Genomic DNA, 15,461 nt, shown 5'->3' with positions numbered 1-15,461 from the left:
AGAGAGAGAGAGAGAGAGAGTAATACTCGTATGCAATACTCGTATGGAGTATGCATCTCATGTGTGGGGGGGCTCCACTCACACAGCTCTTCTGGACAGAGTGGAGGCTAAGGCTCTTCGTCTCATCAGCTCTCCTCCTCATACTGATAGTCTTCTACCTCTTAAATTCCGCCGCAATGTTGCCTCTCTTTCTATCTTCTATCGATATTTCCACGCTGACTGCTCTTCTGAACTTGCTAACTGCATGCCCGCGGCCCCGCTGCACTCGACTTTCTACTCATGCTCATCCCTATACTGTCCAAACCCCTTATGCAAGAGTTAACCAGCATCTTCACTCTTTCATCCCTCACGCTGGTAAACTCTGGAACAATCTTCCTTCATCTGTATTTCCTCCTGCCTACGACTTGAACTCTTTCAAGAGGAGGGTATCAGGACACCTCTCCTCCCGTATTTGATCTTCCTTTCGGCCACCTCTTTTGTTTCTTTTCTAGGAGCAGCGAGTAGCGGGCTTTTTTTTATTATTGTTTTCTTTTTTGTGTGTGCCCTTGAGCTGCCTCCTTTGTTGTAAAAAAAATAAAAAATAAAAAAAATACCGCGTCTAATAAGCAGGTCTTCGGGGCTTTCAGAATCAAGGTGCCAAGAGTTTATGGTAAAGAAGATGAGGCAACACCCGCCGACCGACCCTGGGGAGGTGGTCTTCGGGGTCGGACTGATGATATTAAGGAGGAAAAAAATATGATAGGTCTCGATTGCATTTTAAACGTTGTTGTGAGGAACGTTTTTATTTTTCCTCTTATGTTGTTGTTTTTCTTTTTGTTTGTTTTTCTTTTTTATTTCTTTTGTGTTAGTTTTTTCCTTTTTTTTTGTATTCTCATTTTTTTAATTTATTTTTTTCGTTGTTTTCGTTTTAGTCTTTTTATTTCTCTTTATTTTTTTTCTATTTTTCCTTTTTTTTTTGTTTTTTTTAAAGTCTGCATGAGAAGTCCAAACTCTTTATTCATTATAGAAAAATAGGTGCCCTTAAGAAGCGCGTCCATACTGTTTATTTACTAATGAAATCTTGGGCCGCTTTCACAGTCATTTCGTCTGTTTTGATCGTTACCAATGGCTGTTATCGCCGCTATGGTATTTCTACGTAAAACCGGCCGATGGGGTAGTGGCGGCTGCGGGGTTAGCCAAGCCCCGCACCTTGCCACACACTCTCAACACCTCTCGCCTCCTCTGCAGCCGCCACTACCTCTACAGTTTCACGTGGAAAACTATAGTGTCGATCGGCGCCATTGGTAACGATCAAAACAAACAAAGTAACTGAAAGCTTCCCTAGGTGTCCATGAGAGGTACGCCCAAACTGATTACCTAGCAAAGAAAAATAGGTTTGCACAAGAGGTAGGCCTATAGCACTTGAGGAAACAAAATGAAGCAACAACGCGTATGATGCCTCTCGACCTATGTCAAAAATGTTTATTAGAAAAAGAAAAAAAGTTGAGTAGAGTTTTCATCACGACCATTGGGCAACCCGCCGCGCCTCCGTTGAGAGAGCGATGTTTGTGCTCGAGAGTCCGAGGAAGGAAAAAATGGCTCGCCCGCCTCGTACCTATTAAGCAACGCACTCTACTGAGAAACGCCCCTGAAAGTGTGTCATAGTGCCGAGTATGTAAGTGGAGGGTATCAGGGCACCTCTCCTCCCGAAATTGACCCCTCTTTCGGCCACCTCTTTGGATTCTTTTTAGGAGCAGCGAGTAGCGGACTTTTTTTTTTATTATTATTGTTTCCTTTTTTTGTGCCCTTGAGCTGTCTCCTTTGTTGTAAAAAAAAAAAAAAAAAAAATTGACCCCTCTTTCGGCCACCTCTTTGGATTCTTTTTAGGAGCAGCGAGTAGCGGGATTTTTTTATTATTATTGTTTCCTTTTTTTGTGCCCTTGAGCTGTCTCCTTTGTTGTAAAAAAAAATAATAATAAAAAAGATAGTATGAAGTCCATGGTGAGTTATGTATTAGTGTAGGAAACTGTTGTGTATTTGTATTTATTCATTTCTTGTTTCCTTCATCTACTCCCGAAATTGATCTCCCTTTTGGTGCACCTCCTAATTCTTTTTTTGTTTTCTTTACCGTAAAAAAAATCTGTTTGTATGTTGTGTATTTCCAGTTATTAATTTCTTTTTTCCTTCAGATCCTCCAAAAATTGACCTCCGTTTTGGCAACTTCTAACTCTTTTTTTTTTTTTTTTTTGCTGTTTCCTTTACTTTAAAAAAAATGTTTGTATGTTGTGTATTTCCAGTTATTAATTTCTTTTTTCCTTCAGATCCTCCAAAAATTGACCTCCGTTTTGGCAACTTCTAACTCTTTTTTTTTTTTTTTTGCTGTTTCCTTTACTTTAAAAAAAATTGTTTGTATGTTGTGTATTTCCAGTTATTAATTTCTTGTTTCCTTCATCTCCTCCTAAAATTGACCTCCCTTTTGGCCACCTCCTAATTCTTTTTTATGTTTTCTTTACCGTAAAAAAAATCTGTTTGTATGTTGTGTATTTGGAGTTAGTCATTTCTTGTTTAATTCACCTCCTCTCGAAATTGACCTCTCTTTGGCCCCTTTCCTCAACTCTTTTTTTCTGTTTTCTTTACTGTAAAAAAAATCTGTTTGTATGTTGTGTATTTGGAGTTAGTCATTTTTTGTCTCCTTCACCTCCTCTCGAAATTGACCTCTCTTTGGCCCCTTTCCTCAACTCTTTTTTTCTGTTTTCTTTACTGTAAAAAAAATCTGTTTGTATGTTGTGTATTTGGAGTTAGTCATTTTTTGTCTCCTTCACCTCCTCTCGAAATTGACCTCTTTTTGGCCCCTTTCCTCAACTCTTTTTTTCTGTTTTCTTTACTGTAAAAAAATCTGTTTGTCGGAGTTATCCATTTCTTGTTTCCTTCACCTCCTAAAATTGACTTCCCTTTAGGCAACTTCTCTTAACTCTTTTTATAGGAGCGGTGATTTGCGGGATTTTTGTTCATTATAGTTTTCTTCTTTTTGCCCTTGTGTTGTTTCCTTTACTGTGTTGTGTATTTTAAGACATTCTCAAACATTTCGACGCCTAAGCACACTCATTTGACAAGGCTTTCGTATAGAAGTCTTGGGCATTTCCAGAGGTACTTTTATGACCCTGGTGCATGGTAGTTTGACGCTTCTCCTGTAGCATGAAACTAAGCAAACACTCATTGGAACCGAACTGATCTCCTTATTGGCCTTGAAAATAGTTAATGTGGGGGGTGGAAGCGATTGACAGTACCGACTCTATTACCCTTCCCTCCGTCCCTCCACTTCTGTAATCATCTCTGTTCCCTCGTCCTCTTTCATTTTCTCTTTCTCTGCGACTCAGGTGTCCTAAAGTATCCGCGGTCCTTCCTCTCTACCCGCTTCGCCTCTTATAATAATGATGATATAAGAGACAACGAGTTACAGGGAGAGATCACTTCAGAACCTTTGCCGGCGCAGGATTGGAAGCGTCTGACAGTTCTTTTGTTTTTTTGTTTTTTACAGCTAAGCTAAGGCATCTCTATTCCCTCGTCCTCTTTCATTTTCTCTTTCTCAGCGTTTCAGGTATTTTAAAGCGTACTCCCTCCTCCCTCTCTACCCCCTTCGCCTCTTATAATAATGATAATATAAGAGACAACGAGTTACAGGTAGAGATCACTTCAGAACCTTTACCGGCGCAGGATGGAGCAGCGCACTAACACCAGGCACCAGAGAGAGAGAGAGAGAGGGGTGAAGGACGCTGGGAAAGGTCTTTGTCCTGCATTGCACTATTAATTACTGATGGTGGCGATGATGACTTTCTCTCTCCGTGTGTCTGTAGTAACAAATGCACCGCTCTTTATGGGCTGAACGGGATATTAACAACGGCTATTATGCAGTCTTGGCGCGGCGTCCCTGTGCTGTCAAGTGTACATGTTGACTCTCACTCAGATAGATGGCGGCCAATTCGTCTGTCTCGGCCCCATATTCTCAAGCGTTTCGACACCTCAGTACGTCTCTTTAAAGTAGGAAAAGAAAACCAATATTGAGAAAAGAAAACTGAAAGAACATCGAGAAAAGAAAAAGACAACATCAAGAAAATAAAACAATCATCCAGCTTTCGGTGACGGGTGAGTCACTTCTGGGGAGGCGGAGGCTCATCCAGGCCCAACAACATCACACGAAAGAAAAGAAAAGAGAACATCAAAAGAAAAGAAAAGAAAAAAAAAGGAAAAGAAAGAAAAAATAAAGTAAACAAAGAAAAATGAGACAAAACAAAAACAACAACAAAACAAAAAACAAACAAACAAAAAAAACGTAATACATAAATAAATTAATAACCCTTTTACTAACAATTTAACTTTAACTAATTACCGGTTGGACTAACGAAAGGGAGGAGAGCTGCTTGACCAAAAGTAAGGGGAAGGAAGGTAAAGTTTAGGAGAGTGAAACACATCTAGAACACATTGGTGACCGAGAGAAGGGAGAGCAATGTCACTCCAAACACGCGCCCATGCTTCCCTTCCTCTTTGTGCTGCTCGGCCCTGAACGGAAGGAAACTGTTGGTAGAGAAAAAGAATTTGAAGTTTAAGAGCACGAAAAAAAGACATCACAATATATTCACGAAAAAAGAAATGGACGAGGAAAACTGATTCATCGGGCGAGAATGACTTGGAAAATATATTAACTCACTGGATGGAAAAAAAAATCATTCATAATAAAAGAGAACAAAAAGAAACTGAATCATTCACCATCATACAGAAAATAAGCAATCATTCATCATAAAACAAAGCCATTCATAAGAAAAACCACGAGTAACCTTTGGCGTACCGTAGCTGAGGGCGAGGAAGGAGCGGTGGGCGTTCGTGGGTGCTCTGAACAACAAGAACATAAGAACATAATGAGTCTGGAAGATGCCCCGAGCCACTCAGCAGCGTGCCTCAGCGTGGAATCCGTGACCATGAGAGTGCAAGAACCGTGAACAGAGGTGAAGGACGGGATGGCAAGCGTACATCGGTGAGTGGCGGGGAAAGATGAAGAGGGACATGACTGGCGAGGAGATATTAACACGGACAGGAGGGAAGGACATCAGTGGCGGACGGAGAGACAGAGAAAGATGAACAAGGATACGAGAGAAGGATCTGAGGGGAAGTGGGTATCGGTGACTGGAAGGGAGAGATCGGAAGGGAAGGACTCAAGCGGATATCGGTGACTGGAAGGGAGAGATCGGAAGGGAAGGACTCAAGCGGATATCGGTGACTGGAAGGGAGAGATCGGAAGGGAAGGACTCAAGCGGATATCGGTGACTGGAAGGGAGAGATCGGAAGGGAAGGACTCAAGCGGATATCGGTGACTGGAAGGGAGAGATCGGAAGGAAGGACTCAAGCGGATATCGGTGACTGAAGGAGATCGGAACGTAAGGACTCAAGCGATATCGGTGACTGGAAGGGAGAGATCGGAAGGGAAGGACTCAAGCGGATATCGGTGACTGGAAGGGAGAGATCGGAAGGGAAGGACTCAAGCGATATCGGTGACTGGAAGGGAGAGATCGGAAGGGAAGGACTCAAGCGGGTATCGGTGACTGGAAGGAGAGATCGAAGAGGAAAGGAAAGCGGATATGACTGGAAGGGAGAGTTCGGACGGGAAGGACTCAAGCGATATCGGTGACTGGAAGGGAGAGATCGGAAGGGAAGGACTCAAGCGGATATCGGTGACTGGAAGGGAGAGATCGGAAGGGAAGGACTCAAGCGGATATCGGTGACTGGAAGGGAGAGATCGGAAAGGAAGGACTCAAGCGATATCGGTGACTGGAAGGGAGAGTTCGGAAGGGAAGGACTCAAGCGGATATCGGTGACTGGAAGGGAGAGATCGGAAGGGAAGGACTCAAGCGGATATCGGTGACTGGAAGGGAGAGATCGGAAGGGAAGGACTCAAGCGGATATCGGTGACTGGAAGGGAGAGATCGGAAGGGAAGGACTCAAGCGGATATCGGTGACTGGAAGGGAGAGTTCGGAATGGAAGGACTCAATCGGATATCGGTGACTGGATGGGAGTGATCGTAAGGAAGGACTCAAGCGGATATCGGTGACTGGAAGGGAGAGAGCGGAAGGTAGGACTCAAGCGGAAATCGGTGACGGGAAGGGAGAGTTCGGAAGGGAAGGACTCAAGCGGATATCGGTGACTGAAAGGGAGAGATCGGAAGGGAAGGACTCAAGCGGATATCGGTGACTGGAAGGGAAGGACTCAAGCGGATATCGGTGACTGGAAGGGAAAGATCGGAAAGGAAGGACTCAAGCGGATATCGGTGACTGGAAGGGAGAGATCGGAAGGGAAGGACTCAAGCGGCGGGTATCGGTGACTGGAAGGGAAAAAGGCAAGCGGATATCGGTGACAGTTGTTGTGAAAGCCAAAAACATCTAAATACTAGCCTGTCTGTCATACGGGTTCACGGTTCCCCTATACCCCTACCCCAACGGTTCGCCCCATCTTTTCACTGGCAAGTTAAAGCCCCCCACAATTACTGCCTCGCAACTGCTACTTGTTTCTAATAGTAATTCACCTAACGCGTGGATTAAAGAACCTCTGCTGTAGACATTTAAACCCGTAGTTCGCCTGTTTGAAAAGCCTCTCGTCGTCTGTAGAAGTTGCTGGGGTCTCCATGGACTGTTTTGTGATCCTAGTGATAGTTGTACACGACCTCTGCGACATGAACGGGAAAATCACCCCCCATTGAATACCCGGTTGATCTTCCCTGTGGCTTTGGGAAATGGTCGTAATTGGAGCCAGATACGTGCAAGAATAATGGACCTTAGTACTGTACCACTGACTTTTCATGGCCTGTTTTGTAATGCTGGTGATAGTTTTACACGACCTCTGCGCCATGAAAGGGAAAATCACCCCCAATGAAAACCGGGTTGATCTTCTCTGTGGCCTTGGGAAACAGCCGTCATAGGAGCCAAATACGTCTAAAATTATGGACCTCGATAGTTGGTGATAGTTTTACACGACCTCTGCGCCATAAACGGGAAAATCACCCCCCAATGAAAACCGGGTTGATCTTCTCTGTGGCCTTGGGAAACAGCCGTCATGGGAACCAGACACGTGTAAGAACAAGTACCCTCCCCTCAAGACATCCCAGGGCGTGGTCGTTGCGGCATCCTCGTCAGCCTACAAACATGTCGTACGAGGCAGGTGCCGCTAACCACACTATTTTTTGCCCGTCTCATGAGGCACTGCAGCGTTTCTCTAGACCTTGACACACCTCCTCCTCACCCACCCCCATCCTGTCACTCGCCCCGCCACTGCCCCGTCCCCGCCCCCGCCTTGCCCCGCTCCAGTCCTGTCGCTCTAGTTTGCAGCCTCCTGACCGCTATGATGCAACACTCGGCGCCAGCAACAACACAACACCACAATACCAACAACACCATGACACCTAAACACCACATCTCAACACCACGACGCTAGCAACACCGTAACACCACACCTCAACACCACAACACCAAGACGCTAGCAACACCACGACACCCACAACACCATAACACCACCAGGACGCCAGCAACACCACAAACTCAACACCAGCAATACCAGCAACACTAGAACACCAACAACGGGATGAATGAAGTGCTGGAGGAGGAGGAGAAGGAGGAAGAGGAGGAGGAGGATAGGCAGAGGAAGCATGGGGGAGAGATGGAGGGGGGACTGGGGAGGCGGGGAATGCAGAAGGCGTGGCCGCGGCGGGAGTGGTATTAAAAGGCGGCGTCGGCGTTGGCGGGGTACCATACGCACGCACACCGCCGACAACACCACCACCAACACCACCACCTCCACCTCCACTATGAAGCTTTGTGTAAGTGCTCCCTCTATGTCCTCCTCCTCCTCTTCCTCCTCCTTTTTCCCTCTTCCTCCTCCTCTTCGTCATCGTCTTCTCCCCCTACTACGCCTCCTGCCCTATCATGGTCCTTCGTCCACGCCGTGAGACTGTCCTGCACCCGTCTCGTCCTGTCCCTCACGCAGCTCCCTCCCTGCACAGCCTCCCCGCCAGCCTCCCGCCCTCCAACACACACACACACACACACACACACTCACACTGCTTTGCTCCCCAGACTTCGCTGCTCTGTTTAGTCCTCAACAGCCATCCCCCTGACACACGCCTCAGGCTGCCCCGCCCCTCATGACACGGCCCCCTCAGAGTTGTCCCTTGAGCCACGCGTCATCAACATACTCCCCGCCCACGTCCCCTCCCAGCGCTCCCTTTCGCTCCCCGGGCCACCTCACACCGTCCCGCCGTCACTGGTAACACTCCTTCCCCGCCGTGTGCTGCCCTCAGCCCGGCCCCTCCTCCTATCTCCCCCACTGACCCCTGACCCGCCCCCGCAGGTGCTCGCCCTGGTGGCCCTCGTGGCCGTGGTCACGGCGCGCCCCGACAGGGTGCTGGACCTGGACCTGGATGACATCCACCACGACCTGTCCATCGCCGACGACACCTCCGTCACCGGCACGTACAGCTGGACGTCCCCCGAGGGCGAGAAGTACTTCGTGCGTTACGTCGCCGACGACGACGGTTACCGCGTCATCGAGTCCAACGCCGTCCCCGCCACCCTCGGCGGCACGGCGGCCAACGGCGCGCAGGGCGCCTTCGGCTCCTCCGAGGAGGACGACGACGACAGCAGGTTCGACTTTGACTGAGCACCGCGTCCCCAACACGTCCCAGCCTTCAGCCAGCCCCGCGCCGCGCCTCCCTGCACGCCTGTCCCGCCACGGCTTCGTCTTGCCGTGGCACTCACCACGCTGACCGGTGAGGAGCCTCGCCGCCACACACGTGGCGATGCGCATCACCACCATACCAGGTGGTGATGCGCCTCACCACCACCACCACCACCACCGGAGCGTCGCCATGAGGTCGTCGCCGTGGCCGTGGCGGCGCCGCACCCCTCACAGGTTCCTCACGGCTCAGTGTGTCCTTTATGTGTTGTAAATATACGATTACAAATTCCATTCCTTGTTTCCTTGAGCCCCTCCTTGCCTTCCTCGTCCAGGCACCCCCGCCCCGCCCCGCCCCGCCCCGTCCCGCCCGTGCCCGGGTTTCCCGCCCCCAACACTCACCAAAGCACAGTGGCGGGGGGGGGGGGGGTGAAACAAGGCGGCGGGGCGTGTCGGGTGTCGGGTGAGCAAGGTCGTGGGAACAAAGCCGTACTCGTGAGAATGTGGCTTTGAGGACGGGGGGGGAAGGGGGGGTGAGGATTGACGGGTGGAGGATAACCGTTGACGAGGGAAAGGCAGGTCAAGGAGGCGACGAAGCCGGTACTGGACAGACGGACGGGCGGACGGACGGACGGACGGGCGGGCAGCGACAAGCCAGACCGACACACAAACAACAAAAAACACTTCACCCGATGACTAAAAAAAAGAGAAAGCGTACCAACCCTTCTCTCAGGCTGCCTTCTGTATCTCCCTTGACCCTAAAAAACTCATCCCTTATACCTGCCAATCCACCTACCTATGTCAACCTCACCCATACGTCAACCACACATCTACCCAACCTACCAAACCCCACCCACTGCACCCTTCCCTTCCTCCCTCTCAGCCTTTCACCCAAGACTGTCCCAGATTCATCCAAACTCCCCCCCTTCCACCCTCCCTGTTACCTGTTACTAAGATCGAAGTTTAATGAAAGTCTAATTAGGGCTTATATTTTGTTAGGGTCTGATAAGGGGAATAAGAGCAAGGCCTTCACGATGCAGGGAGAGGCGAGGAGTTTGTGTGCCAGCGTTGTCCTTGAGAGATGGAGGTGATCAGTATTAGTATTAGTATTTGTATTAAGGTGAATCAGGTAGGGCCCACATTAACGATTCCCAAAGCCAAAAAGATCAGTCAGGTTTTAGTGAGTGTTTCTTTAGGTTCGCGGTACAGAGGAAGGGCCAGACTACCACCAGGGTCATAAAACTGCCTCCCCTGGAAATGCCCACAACGCCTACGAAAGCCTTGTCAAATATGTGAGCCAAAGAGATCAGTCGGGTTCTAATGAGTGTTTCTTTAGGTTCACGGTACAGAGGAAGGGCCAGACTACCACCAGGGTCATAAAACTGTCTCCCCTGGAAATGCCCACAACTCCTACGAAAGCCTTGTCAAATATGTGAGCTTAGGCACCTCTTATATCAACTATTTCCAAAGTCAGGTTCTAATGAGCGTTTTCTTTAGGTTCACGGTACAGAGGAAGGGTCAGATTACCACCAGGGCCATACATCTGCCTCCCCTGGAAATGCCCACAACTCCTACGAAAGCCTTGTCAAATATGTGAGCCAAAGAGATCAGTCGGGTTCTAATGAGTGTTTCTTTAGGTTCACGGTACAGAGGAAGGGTCAGACTACCACCAGGGCCATACAACTTCCTCCCCTGGAAATGGCCACAACTCCTACGAAAGCCTTGTCAAATATGTGAGCTTGGGCACCTCTTATATCAACTATTTCCAAAGTCAGGTTCTAATGAGCGTTTTCTTTAGGTTCACGGTACAGAGGAAGGGTCAAACTACCACCAAGGTCCTAAAACTACCTCCCCTGGAAATGGCCACAACTCCTACGAAAGCCTTGTCAAATATGTGAGCTCGGGGTCTCCCATATCAATTATTACCAAAGCCCAAAACGATCAGTCGGGTTCTAATGAGTGTTTCTTTAGGGTTCATAGTACAGAAGAAGGGTCATACAACTACCTCCCTTGGAAATGCCCACAACGCCTACGAAAGCCTTGTCATATATGTGAGGTTGAGCGCTGAAGTGTTTTTAAGAATATGACCAGAACTGAAGCCCCAAAACATATGAGACGCAGAGAAAGGGAGAAATGAAGATGAAGACGATGAAAGAGGATAAAAGAAGTTAGGTTATGTAAAGGGAGGGACAGAGAGGGATGAAGGGAAGATGCGAGAGCGAAGTTGGCTTAGTGAAATTTGATGAAGTTTCTTTGGGAAGGGAGGGATGGAAGGGTGACTGTGTGTGTGTGTGTGTGTGTGTGTGTGTGTGTGTGTGTGTGTGTGCCCTTGGCCTCGTTCTAAGGTGCCGAGAATGTCCACTAAAAGTCTTAATAATGGAGCGAGAGGGAGAGAAAAAAAAAGTTGGAGAGAAAAAATGGAGGGAAGAGAGAAGGGTAAGAGGGAGAGGAGGATGGAGAGAAAGGAGGAGGAGGAGAGGAAGGAGAGAAGAGAAGAAAGAAGAGAGAGAGAAGAAGAGAAGAAGAGAAAGGAAGAGAAGAGAGAAGAAGAAGAAGAAAGGAAGAGAGTAATGAAAGAGGAAGAAAGAAGAACGAGCTAAGGGGAAAAGGAGGAAGAGGAGGAGGAAGAGAGAAGAGAAGGGGAAGGGTGGGGGGAGAGAGAGAGAGAGAGAGAGAGAGAGAGAGAGAGATTGTTATATTAAGAGAAAGGAGAGGTTGTAGAGAAAGAGGAAGAAGAAGAGGAGGAGGAGGAGAGTAAAGGAGAGAAAGAAAAAGAAATAAGATAAAGAATAGAAATAAGAGAGAGAAAGAGAGAGTGATGATGGCGATGGTGGTGGTGATGATGGTGGTGATGGTGGTGGTGATGGTGGTGATGATAGGCGGATTAGTAACAGTAGAGGAAGATTAAAGAATGTTATGACCCTCCCTCCCTAATCCCCCCCCTCCCTCCCTCTCTCTATCCCTCTCTCTCTCTCTCTCTCTCTCTCTCTCTCTCTCTCTCTCTCTCTCTCTCTCTCTCTCTCTCTCTCTCTCTCTCTCTCTCTCTCTCTCTCTCTCTCTCTCTCTCTCTCTCTCTCTCTCTCTCTCTCTCTCTCTCTCTCTCTCTCTCTCTCTCTCTCTCTCTCTCTCTTCCCCTTTCTTTCTCTCTCTCTCTCTCTCTCCCTTCCTCTTTCCTTCTCCCTTATTTTCCTTTCTTCCTTTCCTCTTCTTCCCTTTCTTCCTCCTTTCCTCTCCTTCTCTCTTCTCCTCTTCTTCCCTTTCTCCCTCTCTCTTCCTCTCCTCTTCCTCCTCTTTCTCCCTTTCTCCTCCTCTTCCTCGCTTTCTTCGTCCCTTCTCCCTTTCTCTCTCTCTCTCTCCATTTCTTCCTCCCTTTCCTCCTCCTCCTCCTTCCCTCTCCCCTTCTCTCCCCGCCTGACCTACCTATTTGTCCTTCTCTCTCTCTCCCTCCCTTTCTCCGTCCCTCCCTCTCTCCCTATCCCTCCCTTAAGGTCACTATATAAAGCACCACCTCTCCCATTCACCACCACACCTTCTATCACCACCTTCCTGTCACCACCACCACCACCACCACCGTCACCATGAGAAGTGTTACAGTGAGTCTTTGGGGTGGTGTTATCAGCCGCTCCTAACACCTATAACCGTTTGATGGTGTTAAGAACGTAATGTGTTTGGTGTTAGTGTGAGATCATCTATAACTTATGGAGGTGTTTGGGGATTATAGTTTGGGGTTATAGGACCTCTACTTACACTCTATAACTTGGTGAGTGTGTTAAGTATGTGATATATGGATTCATCTATACCTTGCTTGGGTTAGTCAGACCACCTATAAGTTATTTAGGCGTTATGGGTGTGAGTGACGGGGTATTATGGCCCCTACTAATTAACCTGGTAGCTGCGGGGATCATGTTTCTTAATGGTCCCTCCAAGCGAGAAAAATGAGAAAAACAATCATCACTCACGCAAACCATTTCATAATATCTATCAACGCATATGTGATCAGTTTATGCATCATCTATTTTTGGGGGTTTATATCATGGCAAAAATTTGGCCCGTCGCTGCTACACGGTAAAGCCACAAATTTGGCCCGTCGCTGCTACACGGTAAAGCCACAAATTTGGCCCGTCGCTGCTACACGGTAAAGCCACAAATTTGGCCCGTCGCTGCTACGCGGTAAAGCCACAAATTTGGCCCGTCGCTGCTACACGGTAAAGCCACAAATTTGGCCCGTCGCTGCTACCGGGTTAACTTGTCGGGGGGTCGGTTGGTATGCTGCCCTGGTTATTTTTTTTTACAGCTAAAGAAACCGCTCAAGGGCAACAAAAAATTATGTAAAAAAAAAAAAAAGCCCGCTAATCGCTGTTCCCACAAAGACAAAAATAATGAGCGGCCAAAAGAGTGCCTTGATCCACTCCTCCAGAAGGCACGGGTAGGATCCCCCGGCTTCAGGCGCGGTGACTTTTCGCTCGTCGTTCAAGGGGGCCAATGTGACGAAGATGAGCACCGACACCACGCGCAGCTTTAGTGTATGCCCCCAACTTCACCTCCCACCTCACAGCCCCCCTCACCTCCCCTCCTATCTCCCTCAGGTCCTCGTCCTCGCTGGCCTCTCTGTCTTCGCCGCTGCCCGCCCGGAGACGACCTTCAGCCATGAGACGGACGACTCCCACCACGAGCAGCTTATAGACGACGACAACATCATCAGCGGGTCGTACCGGTGAGTGTTATAGTAGTAGTAGTAGTAGTAGTAGTAGATAGGTATTGTACGCCCTTTAGTGGTCATTCTCCTTCTATGTAATTCTATGTAATTCTTCTTCTTCCCTTCCCTTCCCGTAACCACCTCCCTCCCCACGCCCTTCCCCGTCTGTCTCCCCACTCTCCACGCCTCCCCACGCCCTTTCACTCCTCCCCACGCCTTCCCAACATCCTGAACGCCTCTTCCCCTGAACCTCACCCCACCCTGAACGCCTCTTCCCCTGAACCTCACCCCACTCTGAACGCCTCTTCCCCTGAACCTCACCCCACCCTGAACGCCTCTTCCCCTGAACCTCACCCCACTCTGAACGCCTCTTCCCCTGAACCTCACCCCTCCTCACTCCTTCCCACGCGTCCCATTACCTTCCCCACCCACTCCCCACCTCCCCCACTCCTCCTCATCTTCTTCCACCCCTCCGCATGCACGTCCACGCCTCCCCACGCCTCCCCACGCCTTCTCCCGCCTTCCCCCGCCTCCCCACGCCTTCCCACGCCCTCTACCACCTCCCCACGCCTCCCTACGCCTCCCCCTTCATCCCCACGCCTCCCACCGCCTCCCCACGCCTTACCCCGCCTCCCCACGTCCCCCACGCCTCCCACCGCCTCCCCCAACCTCTCCACGCCTCCCTACGCCTCCCCCTTCATCCCCACAACCTCCCATCGCCTCCCCACGCCTTCCACCGTCTCTCCATGCATCCCCACCGCCTCCCACGCCTTCCCACGCCTTCTACCACCTCCCCACGCCTCCCACCGCCTTCCACCGCTTTCCCACGCCTATCCCAACCTCCCCACGCCTCCCTACGCCTCCCACCGCCTCCCCACGCCTTCCCAGTCACCCCATGTCTCACCCCACCTCCCCACGCCTCCCCACTACCGTGCACGCCTCGCCCCCCAGGTGGACGTCCCCCGAGGGCCTGGAGCTCTTCGTGCGGTACGTGGCTGACAAGGACGGCTTCCGGATCGTGGAGTCCAACGTGGTCCCCGCCTCCAGCCTGGGCGTGCTTGCCGATGGCCAGCAGGGCGCCTTCGGGGACTCGCTGGAGGAGGCCGACGATGACGATGATGCTGATGATTCTGATGATGATGATGACTTCGAGGACAGGTTCGAGGTGGACGATGACTTCCACCTTTAAATGACCTGTAAATGATCTGTAAATTGCCTGTAAATGGCCTGTAAATGACCTGTAAATGGCCTGTAAATGACCTGTAAGTGGCCTGTAAATGACCTGTAAGAAGCGGCCTGTTAATGACCTGTAAGTGGCCTGTAGATGACCTGTAAATGACCTGCAAATGACCTGTAAATGGCCTGTAAATGACCTGTAAATGACCTGTAAATGGCCTGGAAATGACCTGTAAATGGCCTGGAAATGACCTGTAAGAAGTGGCCTGTAAATGACCTGTAAGTGGCCTGTAAATGACCTGTAAATGGCCTGTAAATGACCTGTAAGTGGCCTGTAAATGACCTGTAAGAAGTGGCCTTTAAATGACCTGTAAGAAGTGGCCTGTTAATGACCTGTAAGTGGCCTGTAAATGACCTGTAAATGGCCTGTAAATAGCCTGTAAATGGCCTATAAATGGCGGCCCGTGGGGAGTGTATACCCTTTTTTCTTTGGTGTGTTGGCGGCAACGGGAAGAAAATAAGAAAAGGGAGAGAGAAAGAAGAAAAGAAGAAAGAAAGATTACCCTGTTCCACCTTCCCTCCCCCTGTTCCACCCTCCCCCTGTTCCACCCTCTCTCTGTTCCACTCTCTTCCTCTCGTTTCATTCCTTTCCTTCTCTTCCATTTTCCTGTTCCGTTCCACCCTCCCTCCCCCTGTTCCACCCTCTCTCTGTTCCACTCTCCTCCTCTCGTTTCATTTCTTTCCTTCTCTTCCATTATTCTGTTCTGTTCCTGTTCTCTCGTTCCCCTGTTCCACCCTCCCTCTCTTCCTCTCTCTCTCCCTCTCCTGTCCCATTCCCCTCCTTCTCCTCTCTTTTCTTCTGTTCTGTTCCTGTTCTCTTGTTCTCCTGTTCCACCC

The 15,461-nt window shown here is 49.4% G+C and overlaps 2 protein-coding genes across 2 annotated transcripts; both read left to right on the top strand.

The window, feature by feature from the left end:
* Positions 1-7,700: 7,700 nt before the first annotated feature.
* On the top strand, positions 7,701-8,986 carry LOC126988175 (larval cuticle protein 2-like). The gene is made up of 2 exons (XM_050846049.1): positions 7,701-7,838; positions 8,369-8,986. The coding sequence occupies exons 1-2, from the start codon at positions 7,827-7,829 to the stop codon at positions 8,675-8,677; spliced, it is 321 nt and encodes a 106-aa protein (XP_050702006.1). The 5' UTR covers positions 7,701-7,826; the 3' UTR covers positions 8,678-8,986.
* Positions 8,987-12,208: 3,222 nt separating this feature from the next.
* Positions 12,209-14,772, top strand: LOC126988174 (cuticle protein 16.8-like). The gene is made up of 3 exons (XM_050846048.1): positions 12,209-12,285; positions 13,279-13,406; positions 14,340-14,772. The coding sequence occupies exons 1-3, from the start codon at positions 12,271-12,273 to the stop codon at positions 14,575-14,577; spliced, it is 381 nt and encodes a 126-aa protein (XP_050702005.1). The 5' UTR covers positions 12,209-12,270; the 3' UTR covers positions 14,578-14,772.
* Positions 14,773-15,461: the final 689 nt, after the last annotated feature.

This window comes from Eriocheir sinensis, chromosome 68 (genome assembly GCF_024679095.1).
Source record: "Eriocheir sinensis breed Jianghai 21 chromosome 68, ASM2467909v1, whole genome shotgun sequence".
NCBI lineage: Eukaryota > Metazoa > Arthropoda > Malacostraca > Decapoda > Varunidae > Eriocheir > Eriocheir sinensis.
Note: the sequence above shows the minus strand (reverse complement) of the source record. Positions and strands in the feature narration are given on the sequence as shown.

Coding starts and splice junctions, on each gene's coding strand:
- LOC126988174 (XM_050846048.1), top strand. Junction 13,407..14,339: donor ATCATCAGCGGGTCGTACCG/GTGAGTGTTATA, acceptor CTCGCCCCCCAG/GTGGACGTCCCCCGAGGGCC.